At 37.8% G+C, this 25,624-nt stretch overlaps 1 protein-coding gene across 2 annotated transcripts in view; it reads left to right on the top strand.

The window, feature by feature from the left end:
• LOC107850709 overlaps positions 1-25,102 on the top strand; it is a 36,533-nt gene extending 11,431 nt beyond the window's left edge. The window contains exons 2-4 of one of the 2 annotated variants that reach the window (XM_016695423.2): positions 24,078-24,116; positions 24,706-24,790; positions 24,872-25,102. In XM_016695423.2, the coding sequence (XP_016550909.1) occupies positions 24,078-24,116; positions 24,706-24,790; positions 24,872-24,954 (207 nt within the window). In that variant the 3' untranslated portion in view covers positions 24,955-25,102. Of the gene's footprint in view, positions 1-24,077; positions 24,117-24,705; positions 24,791-24,862 lie in introns of both variants that reach the window. The other variant, XM_016695422.2, reaches the window with a different exon arrangement.
• Positions 25,103-25,624: the final 522 nt, after the last annotated feature.

Raw genomic sequence — 25,624 nt, 5'->3', positions numbered from 1 at the left:
AGGCGTAATTTAGGGTTTAGGTTGAGTAGCCATCAAGCTAGATTTAGGTTAAAGTAGCCCCCAAGAACTCTAACCAAAATTGAACTCTTTTTGTAGAGTCCACAAAATTTCAATGTCTACTGCGACGCCTTTGCGAGAAAGGCGACATGGCGAGCGGCGACAATGGCGTTGCCTTTTATTTTTTAAAATTAGGGTTTTAGGTATACAAGCTAATTTTAGGGTTTATTTACCCATTTTGGCTCTACCAACTTACTCATTGATGACTGCGATTGCTAACATTCATCTCACAAGTTCGATTCCGGCGACTCCCGGTACTCCTGTAAGCCGTGAACTATTGATTTCTATTTTTTTCCTTCTTTTTTCTTCTTCTTAATCCAGCGATTGGACTTGTATTTTGGTGTTGTTGTTTTTTCTTCCTCTTTTTCTCTTCTTCTTCTATTTTCCTTCCACTGTATACTGTAACAGTGAACTTTTTTTTACAGACTTACACTGTTACTATAACAGTAACCAGTAAGCTTGTAGCCTAATTATGTAATTCTTTTTAATAACTTATATAGAATTAACATAGAATGATAATAATATACTGATTAAATGACTTGATCATTAACAACTATTCCAATTTCAATGGTGTCTCCGTTTACTAGTAGCAAACAAAGGGACATAGGATGGAATTATAGTACACAAGGACCATCAAAAGATGCAGTGATATGCAATTTTTGTCGATGTACTATTAATGGTGGTATTACTCGATTCAAGCAATACTTGATAGGTGGAAATAAAAATGTAAAGATATGTCAAACTTGTCAGGCAAACATAAGGGATGAAGTAAAGGCATTTGTTGATAGCAAAGCGGTGACAAATCCAAAAAATCAAAGATATATGCCATCATATAATATTTTTGTTGTTGATGATGATATGAATGAACATGAGGAAATGATGCCTCCCTCCAAATATTAAAAAATGTCTTCGAGTGGTAGTGTATCATCCTCGGCACATGTGACGAAAGGTCTTATTGATAAGTTTTATATACAAAAGCCACAACATAACACCGGCTTTGAAAAGGCGGGAGTAGGAGGATAAGGAATTAATGACACAAAAAAGTTCTTAAAGAAGCGGGCGGTAAATGCTTTCACGGTATGGATGTATGATGCAGGCCTCCCATTCAATTGTGTCAATTATGATTCATTTACTAACTTCATAGAAGTAATAGGACAACATGGCTCGGAAATGGAGCTAACTACCTATCATGAAGTTAGAGTTACTCAATTAAAGAAGGATGTGAAGAAAGTTGATGAACTTGTTGAGAAGCATAAGGTTCAATGTCAAAAGTATGGTTGTTCCCATATGATGGATAAATGGACAACTCGTAATGTTAGAATGATCATTAATATTTTGGTTAATTGTTCGATAGGGAGCATCTTTCTTGGTTCTGTTGATGCTAGCAACGAGTCCACCACTGGCACTAAGATGTATAACTTGTTTGAGAAGACAATTGAGGATATTGGACCGGAAAATATTGTACAAGTTGTAACTGATAATGCCAGTGAGAATGTAAAAGCGGGGGAGCTTATGAGGGCTGTGTACCCACATATCTACTGGACTCCATGTGCTGCCCATTGCATCAATTTGATGTTGCAAGGCATATTCAAGATTAATCATATGCCTTAGGTAATACTTAACACCTTTTTTTAGTTATTACTAAAGTCTGAATATTTATTAAGCTAATAGTTCATGTAATGTCTTTTACAATTTTTAAGAAGGCCACAAAGGTGGTTTCTTACATAAGTCAAAGGCCGTTGTTGAACTTGATGAGAAAATTCACCAATGAGAAAAATTTGGTGAAACCGTCCAAGACAAGATTCGCAATGGCCTTTTTGACTTTGGAGGCTATGTACAAACAAAGGAGAAACTTGAGAAGCTTGATTATCTCCAATGAATAGATTTCTAGTAAATTTGCAAAGGTAGTTTTTGGGAAAGAAGTTTCCGTCATTCTTTATTCTGCATACTTTTGGAATGATGTAGTCAAAGCTCTTAAAGTTTGTGGTCCTTTGGTCTCGTTCCTTCGCTTGGTGGATGGGGAAAAAAGACCCCTAATGGGCTATATGCTTGAAGCAATGGATAAGGCGAAAGAAACTATTCAACAGGGTTTTGATGGAGTTTCAAGGCATTATGAGAAAGTCCTCGAAATAATTGATTCAAGGTAGACTGGCCAACTCAAGCGACCTTTGCACTCCCTCGGGTATGTTTTGAATCCGGGATTGTACTTTAAATTGACTATGAGTGAAGAGAAAATTGCTAAAGTGTGGGAGAGTTACTACACTTATGTTGAGACGATGGTCCCCGATCTTTCCACACAAGATTTACTACTTGCTGAGCTTGCTAAGTACAAGAGTGCAAATGAATTGTTTGGTTCTGGTCAAGCTGTTACAGCCAGAGACATAAGGTCACCGGGTTAGTGAATTGGTTTCGTTATCTTTATTATAGCTTTAGTGCTTTACTTAAGTTATTGACTTTTTCATACTTGTTAACCTTCAATTTTTTTCTATAGTTGAGTGGTGGTCCTTATTTGGCGGCGAAACTCCAAATTTGCAAAGGTTTGCCATGAGAGTTTTGAGTTTAACTTGTAGTGCATCTGGATGCGAGCGGAACTGGAGTGTCTTTGAACATGTGAGAACGAGTTATTATATTCAACTTTCTATAATCTATATTGAAGTGATTATTATTAGAATCTAATTAGTAACTACTTTATTATGTATAGATTCATTCCAAGAAGATAAATAGGCTTGAGCTATCGCGTCTCAATGATCTAGTGTACGTTAAATATAATAGAACATTGGCTCGTCGCTATGATATTCGCGATACCATTGATTCTATTATGTTGGAAAATATTGAAGATGCTAATGAATGGTTACTTGTTTGCCCCAAAGATCAAGAAGATGAACTAGTGTATGAGGAAGGTGCTCTTAATTGGGGTACTGTGCTATGGCAGCTGGAGCTGATGATGATAATGTCTATGGTCTTAGGAGAAAGCCAAGGTCAAGGTCACTTGACAAGGGAAAAACGACAAGTTCAAGTCAGACTCGGGTCCTAGTTGATGAAGAATTCGAAGAGGAAGAAGATGAGGGGCAATATAATGAAATGCTTGTTGGAATTGAAGATTATGCAAATCTTGAAGAAGAATAAACTTTAAAGTTTTAGTATTGCTTGTTTTATGGATATTGAATTGTTGAGTCATTCAAGTTCTAGACTTTTAGTATTTTATCTACTATCTATTTTTAATTCTTGATTTGAAATATTTCCAAATATATTAGTGTTATTGAAATTTTGATCATTTATATATTATTTTAATTTTTTTTGTATTAATTGTCGCCGTACATTCAAAAGGCGATCGCCTCGCGGCGTGGCGAGGCGGGGCCTTATTGCCTTTTGTCGCCTTTCGCCATCCAAAACACTGGTTTCAACATAGATGGGGTTCAAATTATGGCTACCAGATGCATGATGGTGGTACACGTTTGGGTTTGGAGGCTTTGGTGGAGATAGATAAGTGGAGTGTTTGGAAACTTGGGTATGTTGGGTAGGCACATATATAGGATTTGGGATGTTTTGGCTATTTTAGACGGGATTTGGTAGATTTTGATGTTTAAAGGAATTTGAGGTTGAGAGGGAGACGTTGGATGATTAGAGGGAGTTTGGGATTTCGGGATGACATAACTGTCGGCTTTCAGCTCGGGAGTATTCAGATTAAGGGAAAGTTTGGCTAAGTTGCGCACCTGGGCCAACTCTCTTTGTAACTTCGAAATTTTCTACTCCATTTTCAACATCATCTCATTCTGCCCAGCAATACTTTCTCCCTCTGAGCTAGTGCCATCTTTGTCCGTAGTATTGTGATGATCTCCCATTACCTCTTTACCCTTATGACTTGCAGATAGATAAGGAGGAGGAGCCCCTTTTGATCGGGTGTAGTAGGCCAGGATACACAAATCAACCTTTTGTGAGACGGAAAATAACAACAGAACAAAACAAAAAAAGCAACAAAAATTTAAAATTAGTACGTTTGTGACATAAAGAAGCAAACAAAACAGCATACGATAAGCACGTTGTTTGACGTATTCTATTTGGGAGCTACTTTTGAGCCAGAGGTAGGCCTAGTGTTGTTTGAGAGATAATTATGCCATAAAATAACGTCATTTGGCTCATAAATAGACCTCAAAATATTAAAAATTTTATTGAACTGAAACTGTCTCAAAAAAAAAATACAGGAAAATCATAATGAGAACTAAATTAAATTCTAAAAACATCTTCTTGTGGTTCTCTTTCTTGTAGGCTTCTGAAAAACAAAGTGTTAGCCTACCCTACCCCAAGAGCAAATGACAACATTTAGGCATATTTATCTCTCTAAATGCACATAAGTAATCAGACATTCTTTTTCGTGGATTATGTATAATCCCTTAGAACTTAGGGCAAGGCTTGTTAAACAAAACATCCTAGGTTTTGGAATGCTTATTCCTTAGTAAAGGAATACACGGTTAGGATCTATGAATAAGAGTGGTTGCATGACACGGTTCCCTCAAGCGGACAACTTGACAGTGGGAAAGCTCATGAATGTCGACGCAATGCTGAACGATTGATTCATGAGGCATTTCCTATAGGGTGTTTTAGGAATGAACGTCCGTGCAACTAGACAACCGTTCTTAAAAGGAAAATTGTCACGACCCGAACCCGGGCCTAGCTGTGATGGGTATCTTAAGTCCACCGAGGACCGAAGACCACCCCCATAAGCTTTTCCAATCCAAACATATTCCAAATAATAACAAAGCGGAAGACAACTAGAGAATAACGATAAAACAGTTTATGAAACTCAAAAGTAAGCTTTAAGAGTCCATAACAACCATCTAATCCACACATATATTCACAAAAGCCTCTAAACCAATTCGACTAACAAACTAGGTCGGGACATGCTCCCGACCATGGCCAAAAAGGAATCCAAAATATGAAAAAGAAAGAAACCGATAGAATTTAGATACTCATAAGAAAAGCAATGAAATGTCCGACCTTCCGAAAGATGGAGGCTCACCACTTCAATGCAAACCAATCGATGAACCAGAATCCACCTAACGCTGCACAGGTTAAAAGAGGTATCGTCGGACCCTATATTATGAAACAATGTAGCGTCCTAGGATAGTTAGCGGGGTGAGTGCTAGTATGTAACTCAGGGTAGGGATAAAATAATGCCATTTCAAAATCAAGTCCAAACTCAATGTACTTTTTCACATACATACATGTACACATATATAAAATGCTGAGATAGGGAACAAGGGTTAGCATGAGATGTAAAATCATTAACCTGGATTGTGTAGCTCTAACCGTCCTAAGGACACCCACAGGCTATATGGGTTCAACTCTACCTGCTGAAAGGGTCCCAGTGCATGTTAGCCGCACGAATTAGGAAAATTCAAGGATGAGCTAGGGAATGCCTCGACCAGCCAATCCAAAACATATGTGTAAGTGTGAACTACGCACACAATCATAAAGACCCCCATGCCGGCAAACGTGGTTTCCAGTAGCGGTCTCCCCGGGACCTCCACCTTCCATGACGAACTACACAACCCCTTTTAAGCCCAATTAAAACATTTGCACACAACCCATCCATTTAACCAAATAGTTATTCATTTAGGCAATTATTGTTTGGTATTGTCATACCAATTGAGCTTGCAAGTCAATTTCCATTATGCCATTCCACTTATCCATTATCTCGAGGAAATTGATGACCTCTAAGTTCCAATTTAAAACCAATCCATAGCCACCAAGGCCTTTCAAAACCGTTTATATTTCGTTAACCTTTTATGCAATACAATAGTTTCAAAAATGGGTTAAATCATGCATATTTTCATGTTCCAAAACCAAATTTATAAGTGGTTTAAGCCAAGTTTCATAAAATTTGGGGAATGCCACGACCCTCTTTTCCCATTCACCCAAACTCATGCACACATTAGTTCAACAACCATGAGATAAAGCATGAATAGTAATTCCAAAACCATGGGAAAATCAACCAAGTAACAATCATTCAAAACCCTCAATCCATTATTTGAAACCCACGATTAAATTTGCATAAACCATGACTAAACACATGCTTTTATCTAAAACCATGTTAGGAAAGAGATACATGCCTGAAAATACCAAGAATTTTGGAGAAGAAACCACATTTTGAGCCCTAGATAACCAATCCCTAGAAACCCTAGCCTTATTCTTGATTAGGGGATTTGAGAGAGAAGAGTAGTTTATGATTATGTTAATTGGATGGAAATAGGGCTAAGAGAAGGTTTTAAGTCGTGGGTATAGTGTAAAGGAAGGGAAAAGACCAATTTACCCTTAATGAAAAACGTGCAAGAAAATAACTCCCAGTCGCTACGAGTCTCGTAACGACTCGTGGTCACTGGCCACGAATCATCACCACGACTCGTAGTGGTTGTGTCCCACCATATGACTCGTGACCAGACTTTACGACTCGAGGGGGTCCTAGTCGTACTTAGGACATAAATATAGGTAATCCTTACTGGTTTGACTATGACAGGCACTGCATGACTCGTATAGAGTTGCTACGACTCGTAAGGTCTTAGTCGTAGGATGGACAGTGAGCTCAACACGTGGAATTTTTAGAGTCCAAAAACCTGGGGCATTACATTACCCCCTCCTAGGATTATTTGTCCCCGAATAAGGAGTTAAGACACCCATTAGCATGAATACGAAACAGGATGCAACCACGAAACGATGCACAAATGCTAAAAGCGACAAAGCAAAAAGGGAACCCATACCTCAAACACTTCTAATCAACGCAGGGAAAAAGAACAGATATTTGGACTTTATGTCCTTTTCGGCTTCCCAAGTAGCTTCCTCTACCTCTTGATTTCTCTAAAGGACTTTTACCAATGCCACGTCCTACTTAGTCCTCAATCTATGGACTTGCCTATCCAAAATCTCAATCGAGACTTTCTCATAAGACAAGGACTTTAAAATACCAACATTCTCAATAGGCACAATAAAAAAAGGATGACCCACACACTTCTTCAACATAAACACATGAAAAACCGAATGAATAGAACCCAAACTTGCAGACATTTTCAATTCATAAACATTCTCCACTCTCCGCAGAATTTGATACAGATCCACATATCGGGGACTGAGTTTCCCCTTCTTTCCAAATTGCATCACTCCCTTCATCGGAGAAACTTTCCAGAATACCCAATTGCTTACATCAAACTCTAACTCCCTTCGCCTTACATCTGCGTAGGACTTTAGGCGATTATGGGCAGCCTTGAGTCTCTCCCTAATCACTTTCACCATGGCTTGGTGAACCAAGTCAGGACCAAATAACCTAGTCTCACTAACCTCAAACCACCCAATAGGACACTTTCTATCATAAAGAGCCTCAAAAGGAGCCATTCCAATGCTAGGGTGATGACTATTGTTATATGCAAATTCGATAAGAGGCAAATAATCCACTCAACTTCCCTTAAAGTCAATCGCACATGCCCTTAGCATATCCTCCAAAGTCTGAATAGTCCGTTCCGTTTGTCCATCCGTTTGAGTATGGAAAACGGTGCTAAGGTTTACCCTGGTCTTCAAACCTTTCTGAAACAAACATCAAAAGTGAGAAGAAAATTGCGTACTTCGATCTGAAATAATGGAAACAGGAGCACCATGTAATCTATCTATCTTCTAAATGAATAGCTTAGCATAATCCTCTCCAGAGTAAGTAGTCCTCATAAGCAAGAAGTGAACAGACTTAGTCATCCGATCCATAATAACCCAAATCGAGTCATACTGATTGCGAGACCGAGGAGGGCCAGTGACAAAATCCATATTGATCATCTCCCACTTCCACACAGGCAACTCTATATCTTGAGACATACCATTGGGCCTCAAGTGTTCTACCTTCATTTGCTGACAAACCATACACTTTGCCACGAAGTTAGCCACATCCCTTTTCATATTGTTCCACCAATAAATTTCTTTCAAATCATGATACATCTTGGTCGAACCCGAATGAACTATATACCTCGACTCATGAGCCTCTGTCAAAATCCTTTCCCACATCCTACCAACATCAGGAACTCACAACCTACCTTGGTACCTCAGGATACCATCACCACCAATCTCAAAGACCATAACCTTCTGCTGACCCACATCATCCTTGATCTACATAAGAATGGGATCCAAAGCTTGCTTTTCCTTCACCTCAGCACCAAGAGATGATTTAATCACTTCTTGAAGACTTGGACAATCACCCCTTCATCCTCAGAGTCCAAAAGACGAACTCCTAAATTAGCCAGTCGGTGAATGTCCTTTACCAATCCTCTTTTCTGCTCATCCACATGAGATAAACTCCTATGGACAACCTGCTAAGAGCATTAGCAACCACGTTAGCTTTATCTGGATGATAATGAAGACTCATATCATAATCCTTGGGCAATTCAAGCCACCGCTTCTGTCGAAGATTCAACTCTTTCTGAGTAAACACATACTGCAAGCTCTTATGATCGGAATAAATGTCTATTGTACCCCATACAAATAGTGGCGCCAGATCTTCAAAGCAAATACCACAGCCGCCAACTTTTAAATCATGAGTCGATAATTCCTTTCATGATCCTTAAGCTGTCTGGAAGCATAAGCCACCACCTTACCATGCTGCATCAACACATAACCAAGTCCCATACGGGATGCATCACAATATACTACAAAACCATCAGTACCCTCGGGCAGGGTCAAAACTGGCGCAAAAGTCAACTTATCCTTCAACTTCTCAAAGCTACCGCACAGGCATTAGACCACGAGAAATTCACCTTTTTCTGAGTCAATCTAGTCAACGAAGCAGTAATAAAGGATAAACTTTCCACATACCTCCTATAATACCCAGCCAAACCCAAGAAGCTTGAATATTCGTTCGAGTCATGAGTCTAGGCCATTTCTTAACCGCATCAACCTTTTGTCAATCCATCTTGATCCCCTCGCTAGAAACAACATGCCCAAAAAAAGTCACAGTATCCGACCAAAACTCACACTTAGAAAACTTAGCGTACAATCTTTAATCGTTAAGAGTATGCAACACAATTCAGAAGTAATTGGCATGATCCTCCTCACTTCTTAGAGTACACCAAAATATCATCAATAAACACGATAACGAACAAGTCTAGAAACTGTCTAAACAACCGGTTCATAAGATCCATAAAAGCAGCCGAAGCGTTAGTCAGTCCAAATGACATAACCAAAAACTCATAGTGACCATACCGAGTTCGGAAAGCAGCAAATATCACTCTCCCTAATTTTCAATTGATGATAACCCAAACGGAGATCAATCTTAGAGAAACATCTAGCACCCTGATACTTAACTTCTCTTTTTGACACCCTGAAACATCTAGTACCCTGAACATCTAGCACCTTGTAAGTTACATGAGACATCCAACCATACTTCTATAAAGAGTCTTATTCACTTTTTCAGCTTCATCATTTATGCTCAACTTCTTCTTTTGACACATCGGAGTCGTCTCTTTGCAATTTTTCATCCTAAACTTTTTCACAATGTCTCTTGCATACTTCTTTTGACAGATGAAAACCGCATTTTGCTCTTGCTTGATTTCCATTCTTAGAAAATAAATCATTTCTCCCAAGTCTGTTATCTCGAATGTATATTGCATATCTTCTTTAAATTTCTGAATAAGCTCATGATTGCTTCCTGTAACTAGTAGGTCATCTACATATAGTGAAATAACAATAAGATTTGTTCCATCACTTTTAATGTAGAGAGTAGCTTTGCTGAGACTTTTTCTAAAACCGAACTGCACCAGATGTTCATCAATCCTGCTGTACCAAGCTCTGGGCACCTGCTTTAGACTATACAAAGCTTTTTTGAGTTGATATACTTCATCTTCATGCCCTTTGATTGCAAATCCTTCGGGTTGCTTAACATAAATTTCTTCCTCAAGATAGGCATTCAAGATTGCAGATTTAACATCCAACTGAAACACCTTCTAACCATTTTGTGCAGCTATAGCCAACAACAATCTGATGGTTTCTAATCTAGCAACAGGAGCACGCGTATTAGAAAAATCAATACCAAAACTTTAAGCATACCTTTTTACAACAAGTTTGGCTTTGTGCTTATTGATAGAGCCATTTGCGTTTAGCTTGGTTCTGAAAATCCACACCACTCCTATGACTTTCCTGTCTTCAGGTCTTTTCACAAGTTTCCAAGTCTAGTTCTTCTTAATCATCATGGGTTCTTCCTTCATTCCAGCTCTCATTTTGGATCTTTTTTTGCTTCCCAAAAATCTGTTGGATCAAGAACAACCATGTTGCATCTCTGATATCTATCAGAGATTGATCTTGTGCCTCTCATCGGAACATCATCCACCAATTCATTTTCTTTCTACTAGGGTATTTTACTTTGATCTGATTTTGCGTCTTCCCAGTTCCATTTTTCATTCTCCATGAAATGCACACATCTCTACTTATCAGAATTTTCCTTGTATGAGGTTGGAAAACTCTGTATGCCTTAGAAACAGTGCTATAACCCATAAATATTCCAGCTTTCGCCTTTTTATCAAGCTTATCCCCTTTACTTGTGGCACATAAGTAAAGCACAAACATCCAAACACTTTGAGATTTTTTAGAGAAGGTGTATAACCATACCAGATTTCAACTGGTTTCTTTCCTTCTAATGCTTTTGTTGGAAGCCTGTTGAGTAGAAAGACTGAGGTATGAGCAGCTTCTGCCCAATACTCTTTTGGCAAACACTTCTTGTGCAACAAGCATCTAAGCCATCTTCATTATGGTACAATTCTTCCTCTCACTAACTCCATTTTGCTGTGGAGTATATGGAGTAGTGAGTTGGTGTTCAACTTCAGCTTCTTCACAAAATGTATTGAATTGATTAGATGTGTACTCCTTGCCATTATCGGACCTTAATGATTGAATCTTACGACCACTTTAAGTTTCAATCCATTGCTTGAATTTCCAAAAGATAGTGGCAACCTTTGACGTGAACCTGAGAAAATAAATCCAACACATTCTCGTATAGTCATTGATGAAAACTTTGTAATACTTACTCCCTTTGAGTGACGGAGTTCGGTGAGGACCAGCTTGATTTGTGTGGATTGATTTTAGCTTTTCAGTGGCTCTTCAGGTTGCTTTCTTGAAAGGAAACCTTGCTTGCTGCAATCTGGTATTTCGGCTTCAAGATTATGCAACCCTTGAACTAGATTTTTCTTTTGTGAGTTAATTACAACAACATGGTTGAAATGTTTGAGTCTTTTGTGCCAAACTTGTGCATTAATTTTAGTTGCAGATGAAGCTTTTTGCTCATGATCTAAAAGATCCAATGTAAAGCTCCTTCTCTTCTTCATTACCTTGAATAAGTTTCTGCCATTTTCATCCTTGATTTGACAGTAATTTGTTTCAAAGAGAAGTTTGGAACCATTCTCAAGCATCTGACCGACACTTAACAGACTATGACTAATATTAGGTACAAAAAACACATCTTTAATTAGTTTTGTACCTGAGGAGCATTTCATTTCCGCAGTACCTTTGCTTTCAGTAGGAATATAGTCTCCATTACGAACTTGTACTTTGGAAATTACTGTAGTATCCAACTCCTTGAAGAGGTCATGATCAAATGTCATGTGGTATGTGCAACCATTGTCAATAAGCCACTTGTCACTCTAGCAGCTAGTTGCCAAACATGTCGCTACAAAGAGTTGCTCTTCATCTTCCTTATTAGCTACCTGTGCATCATTAGTTTGCTGAGTGTTGTTCTTGCAAACCTTCTGATGATGTCCTATCTGCTGACATTTCTCACACTGTTGGTCTGGCCTTCTCCAACGTTTGACCGGTGGATGAACCTTCTTTCCATAATGCTTGCAAGGAGGAAAATCGTGTTTCGCTCCCTAATTGATCCTAGGAGAATGAGAACCTGAGTTTTCCTTCTTGTTCCACTTCTTCTTTCCTCTGTCTCCCTCGTTTGATTGGACTTTTGCAGGTAGTGCACCCTCAACAGATCCTTCTGCCCTCATAAGTCTTCTCTGTTCTTGTGCCTACAAAGAATTCAATAGTTCTGCCAAACTAATCTGTGACAAATCCTTAGAATTTTCCAGCGAGGAAATAGCTGTTTCAAACCTTTCGGGGACTGTTATGAGAATTTTTTGAACCAATTTAGAAACAAAAATTCAGAGCCAAGTAATCTTACATTGTTGGCAATGTTGAGTAACCTATTAGAATACTCTTTGATTGTCTCTGAATCTTTGATCTTCTGAAGTTCAAATTCTCGGATCAGGTTAAGAGTATCTCCTTCATATTCTTTCTTTAGGAAATTCCAGACCTCAAAAGCTGATTTCAATGTCATAATCCTGGCAAAGATTTCAGATGAGACTTGAGCGAATAACGTTGCTCTAGCCTTTGATTTTCTTGTTTTCTTTTCCTTGTGATTATTCATCTGCGCCATGGTTGGATTTGCAGGCAAGGGAGGAACTTTGTAGTCCTCCTCAACAACTTTCCACAGATCGTTTGCCTTCATTCTTGCTGCCCAGACATGATAGCCTTTACCTTTGAAGACAGGTGGTGCTAGTGTAGTGAAAGGAGTTTCTGAATTCATAGAAAAAAAAAACAGGAAGAGAAAGATATGTTTCCCTCAATTGCGGGTCCCTCAAGAAGAGAGCTCTTGATACCAATTTGTTAGAGTTTCAAGCTTAACTTCACTCTTATAAATAGAAACAAAGGCAGGAAGAAGAGAACAAATAATTTATTGCAGAAAGATTAATTTTTCACTAATATGAAGTGGTGCTTAGAAAAAATGCAACAACCAAAGCCTATAATTAAGCAACTACTTTGCACATGATTCCATGATCAACAACATCCAAAAAACTGAACAACTAACATATTAAAAACAACAAGAAGTTAACAGAACATGGCTAAAAAAACTGGATAATATCCAACAATTTCTCTAACTTATACTGCAGTAATTGAGGCAATTAATCAACAGCCTGGTCTAGAAGAGAATATGGAGATATCTATGCTGCAGTTAAAGAGTATGCGGAGAAAGTTCAGATGAATGAAGCCGAGATCCTATTAACAATACTGAGGTTAATGGAACTAATCTCAACTGTGTTACAGTTGAATACATTAAATATTTGAAAGTAGAGCAGTCTATACTTGGGCAAAAAACTCTATTACACTGGCTCAAAGAAGGTGATGCAAATTCCAAATATTTCCATGCTTTGATATGAGGAAGAAAAAGAGAACTTATTATTCATCAACTCATCGATGAACAAGGGGAATGTATTCAGGGGGATGAGAATATAGCAAAAACAGCTTGTGCACATTTTGAAAAAGTATTTACCTGAGAGGACAAGAGGATAGATCTAGAAATCCTTGATTATATCCCTAAACTGGTTACTAAGGAACAAAGCCACATTTTACAGGCTTTGCCTTCTATGGAAGAGATACAATAGGTGGTATTCTCCATGAATCCTAATTCAGCTGCAGGTTATGATGGTATGACTGACAAATTTTTTCGGACTTGTTGGACTATAATTTGTCATGATTTGCTAAAGGCGGTGCAGTTCTTCTGTGGTAATACTATGCCTTGGTATTTTCTCATGGTTGCTTGGTCGTACTGCCTAAAGTGGCCCTCATCCCAATACGCTGTCTGAATACAGACCTATTAGCCTCCATAATTTCACAAACAAGGTTGTTTCCAGACTGATTTGTAGCAGATTAGCCTCTATACTCCCATTACCGATTTCTGATAATCAGTCTGGTTTTATTAAAGGGAGGAGTATATCTGAAAATTTTATGCTTGCAAAGAGATTATTCATGGAATTAAAAAGCCTACTGTGGGAGATAATGTTGTTATCAAATTTGACTTGGCTAAAGCCTATGATAGGGTGTCATGGTCCTATACTTGCCTTATGATGGGAAGAATGGACTTTTGTGAAATGGTCATTGATATGGTTTGGAGGATTATGTCAAACAATTGGTATTCGGTGATAGTGAATGGGGTCAGACATGGATTTTTCCGTTCTACAAGGGGGCTGAAACAAGGGGCTCCACCCTCACCTGCATTATTCATTATGGGTGCTGAAGTTCTGTCAATATTATTGAATAATCTACATCATCACTATTTGTATCAATGTTTGAACATGGAGAAGAAGGGATCTCTAGTTAACCATCTAAGCTTTGCTGATGATGTTATAATTTTTTCTTCCACATCTAGGTTTTCCCTTCAGTTTATCATGAAGATGTTGCATAAATATGAGGAATGCTCAGCTCAGCTAACCAATAGGCATAAGAGTCATTTTATGATACCTGAGAAATCACCAGTAGATGCTGTTGCCAGGGTGTCAGACCTTACAGATTTAACCATGTAAGAAAGTCCCATCACTTACCTTGGTTGCCCACTATACATTGGAGGTAGGAGGGTGATTTTTTTCCCCAGTATGATCTCTATTCTGTGAAGTCCTGAACAAGATAAGGGGCTAGCAAATTAAATTACTCAACTATGGAGGAAGGATCACATTAATCAAATCTGTGTTATGGTCTCTTCATATACACATTCTTTCAGCTATGTCCCCTACAAAAACTACTCTCAAACAGATCAAAAGCATTACTGCAGAATTTTTTGTTTTTGGGATGGACAAAGGAGGAGGAGAAATATCACTGGGCTTCCTGGGAAATACTTAGTTTCCCTTATGAAGGAGGTGTTGGTTTAAGGCAATTAGAAGACATTTGTTTAGCTATGCAATATAAGCAACGGTGGAAGTTTAGATCACGAAAATCTTTATGGGGTGATTTTCTGAGAGTTAAATATTGTCAAAGAGCTAATCCTGTGATCAAACAAGGGGCTAAAAGGCAAACTTTGGTCTGGAAATACATAATGTAGAACAAGGTGGAGTCTGAGAATCATATTCAATGGATAGTGGATAGTCAATTCTGGCAATTATCGTTTTTTGGTGGGATGATTGGCTTGGTAAAGGACCTTTGGTTGCTCATGGAACTTTTTAATCTAAGCCAGGCAACATTACAGCTGATAAATTTCTTGTGCAAGGTCAGTGGAATGCAGATATGATGAGAAAGGATGCTCCTCCTTCTTTGGTGCATAAGATCCTTTCTACAACAGTTAGGTATCAAGCAAATATCCCTGATCAACCTATTTGGAAGCCAAATTCTAGTGGTCTATTTACATGTTCATCTCCTTGGGACCTAGAGAGGAAGAAAAGGAATACTACTCTTAGCAATACACAGACTTGGAACAGACCAATCCCTTTTAAAGTATCCTTTTTAGTCTGGAGAGCTCTCAAAACAAACTACCTACAAATGATAAGATCATTACATTTGGTCAGAAGCCTACAACTTGTGGTTGTTGTACTAAACCTGGTGTGGGCACTATTGATCATATATTTGTGTCAGGCAGTTTTGCCAATCATATTTGGAACATGTTGTCCAACAGTTTGGGCATTAGTCATGTAACTATGCCTTTACCTAATCTACTGATGAAATGGTGGTGTGTCAAGCCCCATAATGAAGTACTTAGGCTGATTCTACAAGCTATGCCTATTTTCCTGTGCTGGAATTTCTGAAAAAACAGATGTTCAAGCAAGTATGGAGGTAAGAAGTCTAGTACTGCTAGAGTCAGCTTTGTTTACTCTAGTACTGCTAGAGTCAGCTTTGTTGTTGTGAAGGACATCCATATGATACTCTCTACTGCATTCCCCTATACTTCCTGGTCACTAGACTGGAGAATACTGATTCAACAAATGGAGAAATGTCAACATGAGGTGAAAGTAAAACAAGTCTGTTGGACTAAGCCTGCTAGCACTCAGGACAAACTCAATACAGATGGTAGTGCTTTGACTAATCCAGGAAGTATAGGGGCTGGAGGTATACTTAGAGATCATGTGGGTAATTTAGTCTATGCATTTGCAGCTCCTTTGGGGATTGGAAAAACTAAACAAGCAGAATTGCAGGCAGCCATTATAGGCATCATCTGGTGCACTCAACATGGATATAATAGGGTGATATTGGAGGTTGATTCTGAGCTGCTAGTTAAGTGGTTGAAAGCAGCTATTCATCCTCTTTGGGAGTATTCATAAATATACTGTGGAATTGCAAGAGCTCGTACTTCTACTTGATTCTTTCTACTGTCAACACTATAAGAAGGCCAACTTTACTACTGATGCTCTCTCTAAACACAGTCATCTGGTTGCTGATTTACAACAATACTACAGTGCTCAACACCTTCCTGAAGAAGCTAAAGGATATTTCAGATTCGACAAGTTGGGAATGTCCTGCTTCAGAAGAAGGAAAAGGAGAAGAATTAAAATTCCACCATAGGTTGATGATCACAAGTAGTCTGATGCAGGACAAGCACTACATTAGAATACAACAACAACAATAACAACAACATACCCAGTGTATTCCCACTAAGTGGGTCTGGGGAATGTAAAGTGTTTGCAGTCCATACTACTACCTCAGAGGAAGTAGAGAGGCTGTTTCCGATAGACCCCTGGCTCATGACAAATAACAGTAGAACAAGCAGAAAACATAAAAGCAAACAATAAAGTGGGGTAACACACCACTAGATAATAAAAGAAAAAAGACACCGACGGAGTAAATACTATGAACAATCTATTTGAAATACCAAACATCACCAAAAAAATGAATAAGAAACTACAAGACACATGCTTAACACTATGACTATAGGTATATCGACAAACAAAGCACTCCTCTCTACTAGTAAGTATGCACTCCGACCCACTAATTCTTTACCTTAATCCGCATCCTTTACACCTTCCTATCAAGGATCATGTCCTGTAAGCTGTAATTACTCCATGTCATGCCTAATCACTTTCCTCTAATATTTGTTCGGCTTATATCTACCCCATCTGAAACCATCCATAACGATCCTCTCACACCTACGTACTAGGGCATCCATGCCCAAACCATCTCAACTTTACTTCTCGCATCTTATCTTCCACCAAAGCCACTCTTGCCCTCTCTCGAATAATCTCATTTCTAACTCTATCCCTCATAGTAAGTATGCACATCCAAAGAACTAATTGTTTGTCAATAGAATCCTCAAAATTAAAATATGCTCTAAGGGACATGGAGGAACCTTGACACTCGAACTTTTCCAAGATAGAGATCAAAACCAAAAAAAGAAAAAATGAGTTTTACTATTTGCTAATGTAGTAGTCATAAGTCAGGCCATCTCAACATCCTCATCTCTACCACCTTCAACTTTTGAATGTGAGAGTTCTTAACTGACCAACATTCCGCTCCATACAACATAGCTGGTCGAATTGTTACTCTGTAGAACTTACCTTTAAGCTTAGGAGGCACCTTCTTATCATATAAGACTACCAAAGTGAGCCTCCATTTCAACCACTCTACACTGATACGGTGCATGATATCCTCGTCAATCTCCCCATTTTCTTGAATCATAAACCCAAGATACTTGAAACTATCTCTCTTCCAAATGGTATGAGAATCCAGCTTCACTACCACATCAGTCTTATGCGTCAAATCACTGAACTTATAGTCCAAGTACTTCGTCTTGGTCCTGCTCAATCTAAACCCTTTAGACTCAAGGGTTTATCTCCAAACCTCCAACTTATCATTAACTCCTCCTCGGGTTTCGTTAATAAACACTACATCATCAACAAATAACATACACCAAGGCACCTCTCCTTGAATATGCCGTGTCAATACATCCATCACCAAGGCGAATAAAATGGGCTAAGAGTCGATCCTTGGTGTAACCTAGTCAAAACAGGAAAATGCTCTAAATCTCCTCCCACCATCCTTACATGCGTCTTTGCTCCGTCGCACATGTCCTGAATCGACCTAGTGTACGCCACAGACACACCTTTAACCTCCAAACACCTCCACAAGACCTCCCTGGGAACTGTTATACATCTTCTCTAGATCGATGAACAACATGTGCAAGTCCTTCCTCTCCCTATACTGCTCCATTAATCTCCTCACAAGATGAATGGCTTTGGTAGTCGAGCGACCTGACATGAAACCAAACTGATTTTCGAAAATTTCATGATCCTCCTCAGCCTTTTAACTCTACCACTCTTTCCCAAATCTTCATAGTATGACTCAACAGCTTGATACCCCTATAGTTGTTGGTACTCTGAATGTCCCCCTTGTTCTTACGTAAAGGAATCATCGTACTACATTTTCAAGTTTTCGGCATCTTCGGCGTCCTAAAAATGATGTTAAACAATGTCAGCCTCTCCATATCTTCCACGGTAGTGCTCTTTAGAAATTCACAGGAATCTCGTCTGGCCCAGTTGCCTTTCCCCTACGCATCCTACGAACAACATCCTTGACCTCCTTAACCCTAATATGCCTACAATAATTGTAATTGCGACACCTTTCTAAGTGCTTCAAGTCTCCTAGCACTAACCTTTGTCCCCTCATCGTTCAAAAGTCTATGAAAATAAGACTGCCTCCTCCTCCTAATTAGGGTGTCATCCACCAACACTTTGCCATCCTCATATTTGACACAATTCACTTAGTCAAGGTCACAAGCACTTCGCTCCCTAGCCTTGGCCAGCCTATACAACTTCTTATACTCATCTTTTTTCTCTAAAGGCGCATATAAGCTCTCGAAAGCTGCTACCTTAGCCGCAGTAACCGCTAACTTAGCCTTTTTTCGAGCTAACTTGTACTCCTCCCTATTCGTTCTCTTATCCTCGCCATCCTTGCTCTCCGCCAACTTCGCGTAAGCCGCCTTCTTAGTTTCTACCTTTCTATTACTTCATCGTTCCACCTCTAGTTCCCTCGGTGCTTGCCCAATTGGCCTCTTAAGACACCTAACGCCTCTCTAGCTGTCTCCCTGATGCAACTGATAGTCGTTTCCCACATACTATCCGCATCTCCTCTACTCTCCTAAGCCCTTTTACTCGTCAACTTCTCCTCTATCTCTAAAGCACTGGCCAAGGTTCTTCACTTAATCCTGGGTCGAACCTCTCCAATCCTCTTCTTTTTGCCCTTCGTGATTTTCAAGTCCATTATGAGAAACTTATGTTGGGTTAAAAGATTGTCACTAGGTAAGACCTTAGTGTCTTTACAAAGCACTCTATCATCCTTCCTAAGGAGCAAAAGTCTATCTGTGTCTTGGCCACCGAACTACGAAAGGTAATCAGGTGCGCCTCCTTCTTCGAGAAGCTCGAATTCGCTACCACCAATTAGAGGCCCTAGCAAAATCCAAAAGTGAGACTCTTCCTTCATTCCTTTCCCTGAAATTGAACTCTCCATGCACATCGTCATAACCTCTTGATAAAAACCTGATATGTCCATTGAAATCACCTCTGACGAAAAGCTTCTCGGTGCTCGGAACGCCTCTCACCACGTCATCCAAAATCTCCCAAAAACTCTTCTTCTCCTCCTCATCCAAGCCCGCTTGCGGGGCATAGGCACTAATAATGTTTCACGTAGACTCTCCAATAACCAACTTAATCTACATCAATCTAGCGTTGACTCACTTAACCCCCACCACCTGTCCCCAAAGCTCTTCATCCATTAAGATACCTATCCTATTCCTATGTCTCACACTACCAGAGTACCATAACTTATACCCGTCCACATCCTTCGCCTTAGAACCTACCTATCTGGTCTCTTGGACACAAGCTATACACTAATCCTTCACTTCCTAAAAGTTTTCACGAGCTTTATGGACTTCCTTGAAGAGTTTCTATATTCCAAGATCCAACTCTTAACCTATAGGCTCCCCTATTCCACTTAACCCTACTATCCTTCACTCCCAACCCTAAGTTTGACCATAACCCAGAGCCCAACCCCCTAGACCCCAGCCCCGACCACAACCCCAACCTATGACATGATCCGAATCTACCATCGACCACCAAAGCCACTACTCAAAAAGAGAATTGCTGCTAAATAGTTACTCATTAATGCTTACTATTGGACCATTTCTTATGCCTAGTTCTTTATCCAATTGAGGTACTAGGTACTGCTTCGTATGGGAACGAGCTGGTGTTCCTTAGTAGGTTCACTAACTCTAGTACCACCTTAAGGTTTTTTGGAGGTAAGGTTTATGTCCCCTTCCCTTGTACTTGTTTTCTGTTTGATTAATAAAACCTAATTTTTGTTTAAGAAAAAGACACTATAGATACTTTATAGTTGCATTGATTTTCTACTGAGTTAAAATGTTTATATTTTCTTTAAACATGTAAATTTGAAAAACTATATCTCATTTAATATTGTGTGAAATATACTTTTATTACAATTATTCAAACAACAAAAGTTAAATAACATGGGTTAGAAATTCCTCACTTTGATTTTGTTGATAAATTCTCCAACCAGAAGATTAAACTCACCTTAAAACTTTCAAACTTGCAAGCAACTTCATATAATGGTCTCTTGCCTTTGGATGACGTACTATGGACTGAAATCTTGCCAAAGCCTTCTCAACTCCAACAAACTTACACGAAAACACACTCTAAGCTATAGGGTTAAGGAAAAACTAAATACATTACATATGAGCATAATGATTTAGCAAAACTACATGTAACAAATTAACTAACAATAACGGAAAGGATTATGATAAAGCAAAAGATGACAAGATGAAAGTTGCGATGAAAGAAATTAACCAAAAGACTTACTGGCTATAAAATTTGTTATCACATGCAAAAATTTGATACCACAATCTTACTTGAACTAAAATATAGGACAATTCAAGTCATTCTCGTATGTGTTTGTTCAGTTGAACTTGGAGAGTTTGATAAAACTGCTGTTTTGCTACCAGAAGAGAGATGCAAGTGGATTTTTCACATATATATATATATATATATATATCTTAGAGTTTCTTCAGATTGAAAGGACAAAAATTTGTACGCTACTCTATATATTTATTATGCACGTAATAAGTTTCTAAAGGAAACAAAATTATTTTTTCACACATTGTGGGAATATGTACACTCTACAAAATCATTAAGATTCTTTACTTTGTGCATGCAGAAATAGAACTTGTGGAAGGGGTCTTTAAATTTTTTTTTATTGATCCACATATTTACACTTTTTGTATCATGTTCATCCAAAGATCAAATTAAAAATTAGTCTATCCCAAACTTTAAATCTTAAACATTGATAGACTCCACCAATAAACGATATTAAGTTTTCAAGTATTCAAACAACATTAGATGAAGAAAATACAAATTAAATGAAAACTTACATCTTCATGATAAATTAAAAAATCACGATTTTCTCTATCACTAAGGGTCTCTATGAGGAAACATTATCCTCACAGGTCTCCAATTCACTCGAGTGAAACTCAATAACTTTAAACTCCCTTGTAGTAGCAGCTGCAATAAGCAAATTACAAAAAGAAAAGGTCATCAACACTAGCAAAGTATTACCAAATTGGATTGTTAGTAAAATACATGTACACTTTTTTGTGAACTCTCGAGTAATCCTAGATGTGTCAGATGAACTTATATAGGACCAAATGGGTAAGAAAATTCTATGCATAAACATGTATGATAGTTTTGGAACCTGCAAAAATAAGACAAAAGAAAAATGCAAGTGACTTGAAAATCTCACAACACAATGAGTATAAAATGTATCAGCAATCAAAAAAAATCCAAGCAGTTAACGTGTCTAAAAATCTATTTACTACACGAAATAAAGAAAGACAGAAAGGATGATGTCAATGAACCAAGAATATGAACCGATAAGTATTCTAACTGTACAAATATAGAGAAAACTACGTGATGAATCACATTATGTTGTAGAAAGGAAGAATCCTTAATTTATGGAAGTCGAAAAGCTTTTCATCCAAGAGAATGATTTATCTAAATACAAAAGATTTTATTTTTCTTTTGGAAAAGTAAAAATCAGTTATGGTATCATATTATTTATGGTAGTTTTTTTTTTCTTTTTAAATTTTATGATATTAACCTAGTACTTAAAGACTTCTACGGTGACATTAATAGTTGGGTCTACTAATTTTGGAAAAAGCAAATCATAAACCTAAACAAATCCTACACCTAACGTTAATCATGTTTCCCTAAAGTTTTACTTAAAATAAAATTGTAACATTTAAGACATTTACTTTGAATTTTCAATTATTATATTTTAATAATTAAAAAACAATAGTAAAAAGATGATTTTGTCTATTGCAGAGTCTTTTAATGAAGGGCAAAAAGTTTGAATCACTTTTCTAAATCTTCACACTTTTAAAATAATATAGATATAAAATATATATATAGATTATCTTTTGTTCTTCTTTATGCATAGAACCCATGTAGATTGTAGAGCTTTCTTCACTTCTATCTTTGGCAACATTTTCAGTAAGAGACTGGGTATTGTCAGAACGACTAGTGAAAATCAGCATGGCGTTGCTGGAACGACCATATGGAATGCACCTGGTGTTACGGGGTCAATCGTTGAAAATAAGCGCCACATAGCTAGAACGGTCACCAGAAATAAACATACTGCTTTTGCATGGATAATTTAGAGTTGGCACAGTACCATTCGAATTGCTACGGTAGATAGAAGTGTGCCTCTTTAACGGTAGAAGCTACTTGATCCTCTGCCAAAGTCTTAGAGGCTCTAATAAACTTTGAGATGACTAGGGAAAGGAAAATATATAGTAATAGCTTGATGATTTGGTAATCATAAAACATTTGTAGTTTGTGGTTTGTCATGCACAACTTAAATGATATTCTAACTTCAACATGCTAATAAATTAGAGCTTTGAATAAGTTTGAAGCTTCCACTGAAAAAGAAAGAAAAGAAGAAAATTTAGCGGGACAGGCTAGATAAGTGAAAGCTACTCGAGTGTCTATCAAGATAGTAGAGGCTTCAACTTTAATACAATATGAGAAAATAAGAGAGATATTTTTGATTGATGAATGCAAGACACCTATTTATATGGCTCACACAAGACACATGATAATTTGCCCCTACGAGGCAATATCTAACATAAACTTATTACTTCAAACATTCTGTTTATTAATAATCCTTGACATTCTAACATTTACAATTGCAAACTCAAATCTCTAAGCCAATTTTTCGTTTTGGAGCTTGTGCATTGCTCCTGAGGGATATGATAATGGAAAAAATCAGGTGTTACTAGTTACTACATACCACTCATACAAGCCTGAAATGGTCATTTCACCAAGTCTTTGACCCTTGATCTTTATCTTGTTACAACAGATCTCATTTCATTGGCAAGATTGTTATACTAATCTGTCAAATACATCCTTGGTGCATGGACTGCATGATGAGAACTTGAAACTTTCATGATAAATGAACAGTCCATTATCTGTAAAAAGAACTGAACAGTTCATTTGGTGATCTTGGTTCCTTTGCATGTTTTAATCAGACTCTCATGATCGCAGAAATACTCAAAATTAACTGAGTCACATAAAAAAGAAGAGTATAGTTTTCTTTGCTTCCCAATGATTCTCGTCAGTCTTGAATTGATAGGGACTTCGTTAAACTTAGCAAAAGCAAAGAAGAGGATGAAGAAGTGAAATAAGATGCGATGAGATTGAGAAAGAGATCAGCACTTCTGATGAAATCCAAGTTACAAACATGCTTAACGTACAAATTAAACAGTTAATAGCTCCAGTAAAGAGCCAGTAATTGCTAAACATCTTCATTTATGTTCCTATTTTCCTTTCCTTTTCTCTTCTTCTTGGAGGATTGACAGTGGGCGAGTGCTTGAGTGCTAATCTTGCTATGAAATTGTTTTATATTTTCAATTTTGGTAATGCTCTAAATGACGAATTCTATCCCCAGTGTCGCATTCACACCATCAGTTTCAATCAAATTTAAATTTTGTGCGTGCTCTTTCTTTCTTTGGGTACTTTAAGAAATGTCATATTTTCTGAAGTTTTCTCTTTATAAGAAATTTCTACTTCTAGAAAAGATTAGTCTCATATTTTCGGTCCATTATTGGCTAAGGTTGCTTTGTGGTTACGTTCTGTTTTAACTACCAAATTTCCAAATGTAGACATTTGATTGAGTTCATCTGTTCCAATTTTTTTTTGCAGGGTGGAGAAAGTACATTAGGGAATTGTCAGGTTTTGCAGGTGAGATTTTCTCATATACAACATCTCTGTTTGTGCTTGTTGTGGAGTATCTTGAAACTTCCTTGCTGCATTATAGGATTATAGCATACTTATGAGTTTCCTGTTACCGTCTGATTTGTTTTCAGTTAATCTGTCTTCAAAATGCATAATATGTGCTACTTTAGAAGACTATATTTCATTAATGACTTGAAACATATTCTACTTTATCTTTCCAGAATACCAGGAGTGTTAAGACTACTTAGGGATTACGGTTACTTGTGTAACTTGTGCTTTCATCTCATTAATCATCTTGCTGCTTGGTTCTCCATCTTTATTGATGTTCTCTGTACCAGTTATTAGTTTTTACTGCTCCTTGGTGATTGCTAGCAGTGTAAAATCTGGCCATTTCTTTGATCTGGTATTGATCTCAATATTGAAATGGAACTTGGGTGCCGCTCCCTCTTCCCCCACCTCCAAAAAGGGTGGGGTTGGGAGGGGGAGAGCGGAAGAGATAAGAAAGGGTTTTGCTTAAATAGGAATTTGAGGGCAGAAAATGAGGAATCTGTTTCTGAAAGTTGAGATAATTGATGGTAGGACTCTCTTCCTGCAGGCGACAGTTAATAGATCCAAGGGGAATCGAACTGATATATCAAAAGCTGAACTTATTCAGAAAAGTTCATATTGTCGGGTTTCAGGTAGATGCAGTCTTATGTTCAAGTATTTGCCAATCTTGTTTATGATGTATCTGTGAATTAACCTTTCAAAAGTACATCCAGGTCGTGACATGGATCTTCTTGAACTTTCTGCCTATGGCAATGTCCGTCATTGTCAAGATTCTGGGGGTTGTAAAATTCAATGAGTCATTTTTATGACTTTATACTCAAGAATGGCATTGTATACTTCCCCTTGACTAAGACTATGCTAAGTTGAACTTATGCTAAGTTTCATATACTTGTTGCAACTTGTATATAGTCTGTCTACAAATCAAGTTGCTCTAATTGCTGCCACTGTCACCTTTTCTTCCTTTTTTTGCTTTCTCTAATTGGCCTTTTCATTTACTTGATTTTTGTACGTGTAGATTAAAACCTTTTTCCCTCTGTTATGGAGTGAACCAAGGAAGCCCCTGTATAAAGAAAGAAATTGCTTGAAATGTAGTTTTTAATAAGGTTCGAGGAAATTTGTTGGAAGCTTGGCGAACAACAGATCTTTTATCCTTCCTTTTTCTTTCTTCATATTCTTGATTGTCCAGCATGGTGGTGGTTGCCAATTCCAACAATATGTAATTTTGCCGAAAGGGTGGCATCTGACACTACACAAAAATACTTTCGATGTACATATAGTTTTTTGAAAATGATATGTACGTATACGTACATAAATAGATTAATCCCGCTTGAAAATAATAGGAGATTATCCCTTTGGACTTGTCCCGAATTTTGAATAAACCACTTGTACATTTAAGGAGAAAGTTGAGTAGGAGATGTCAAACCAATGTTGAAATTTAAAAGAGTGACAACTTTGGCCAGACTTTA

The sequence above is a fragment of the Capsicum annuum genome, chromosome 12 (assembly GCF_002878395.1).
Source record: "Capsicum annuum cultivar UCD-10X-F1 chromosome 12, UCD10Xv1.1, whole genome shotgun sequence".
Lineage (NCBI taxonomy): Eukaryota > Viridiplantae > Streptophyta > Magnoliopsida > Solanales > Solanaceae > Capsicum > Capsicum annuum.
Note: the sequence above shows the minus strand (reverse complement) of the source record. Positions and strands in the feature narration are given on the sequence as shown.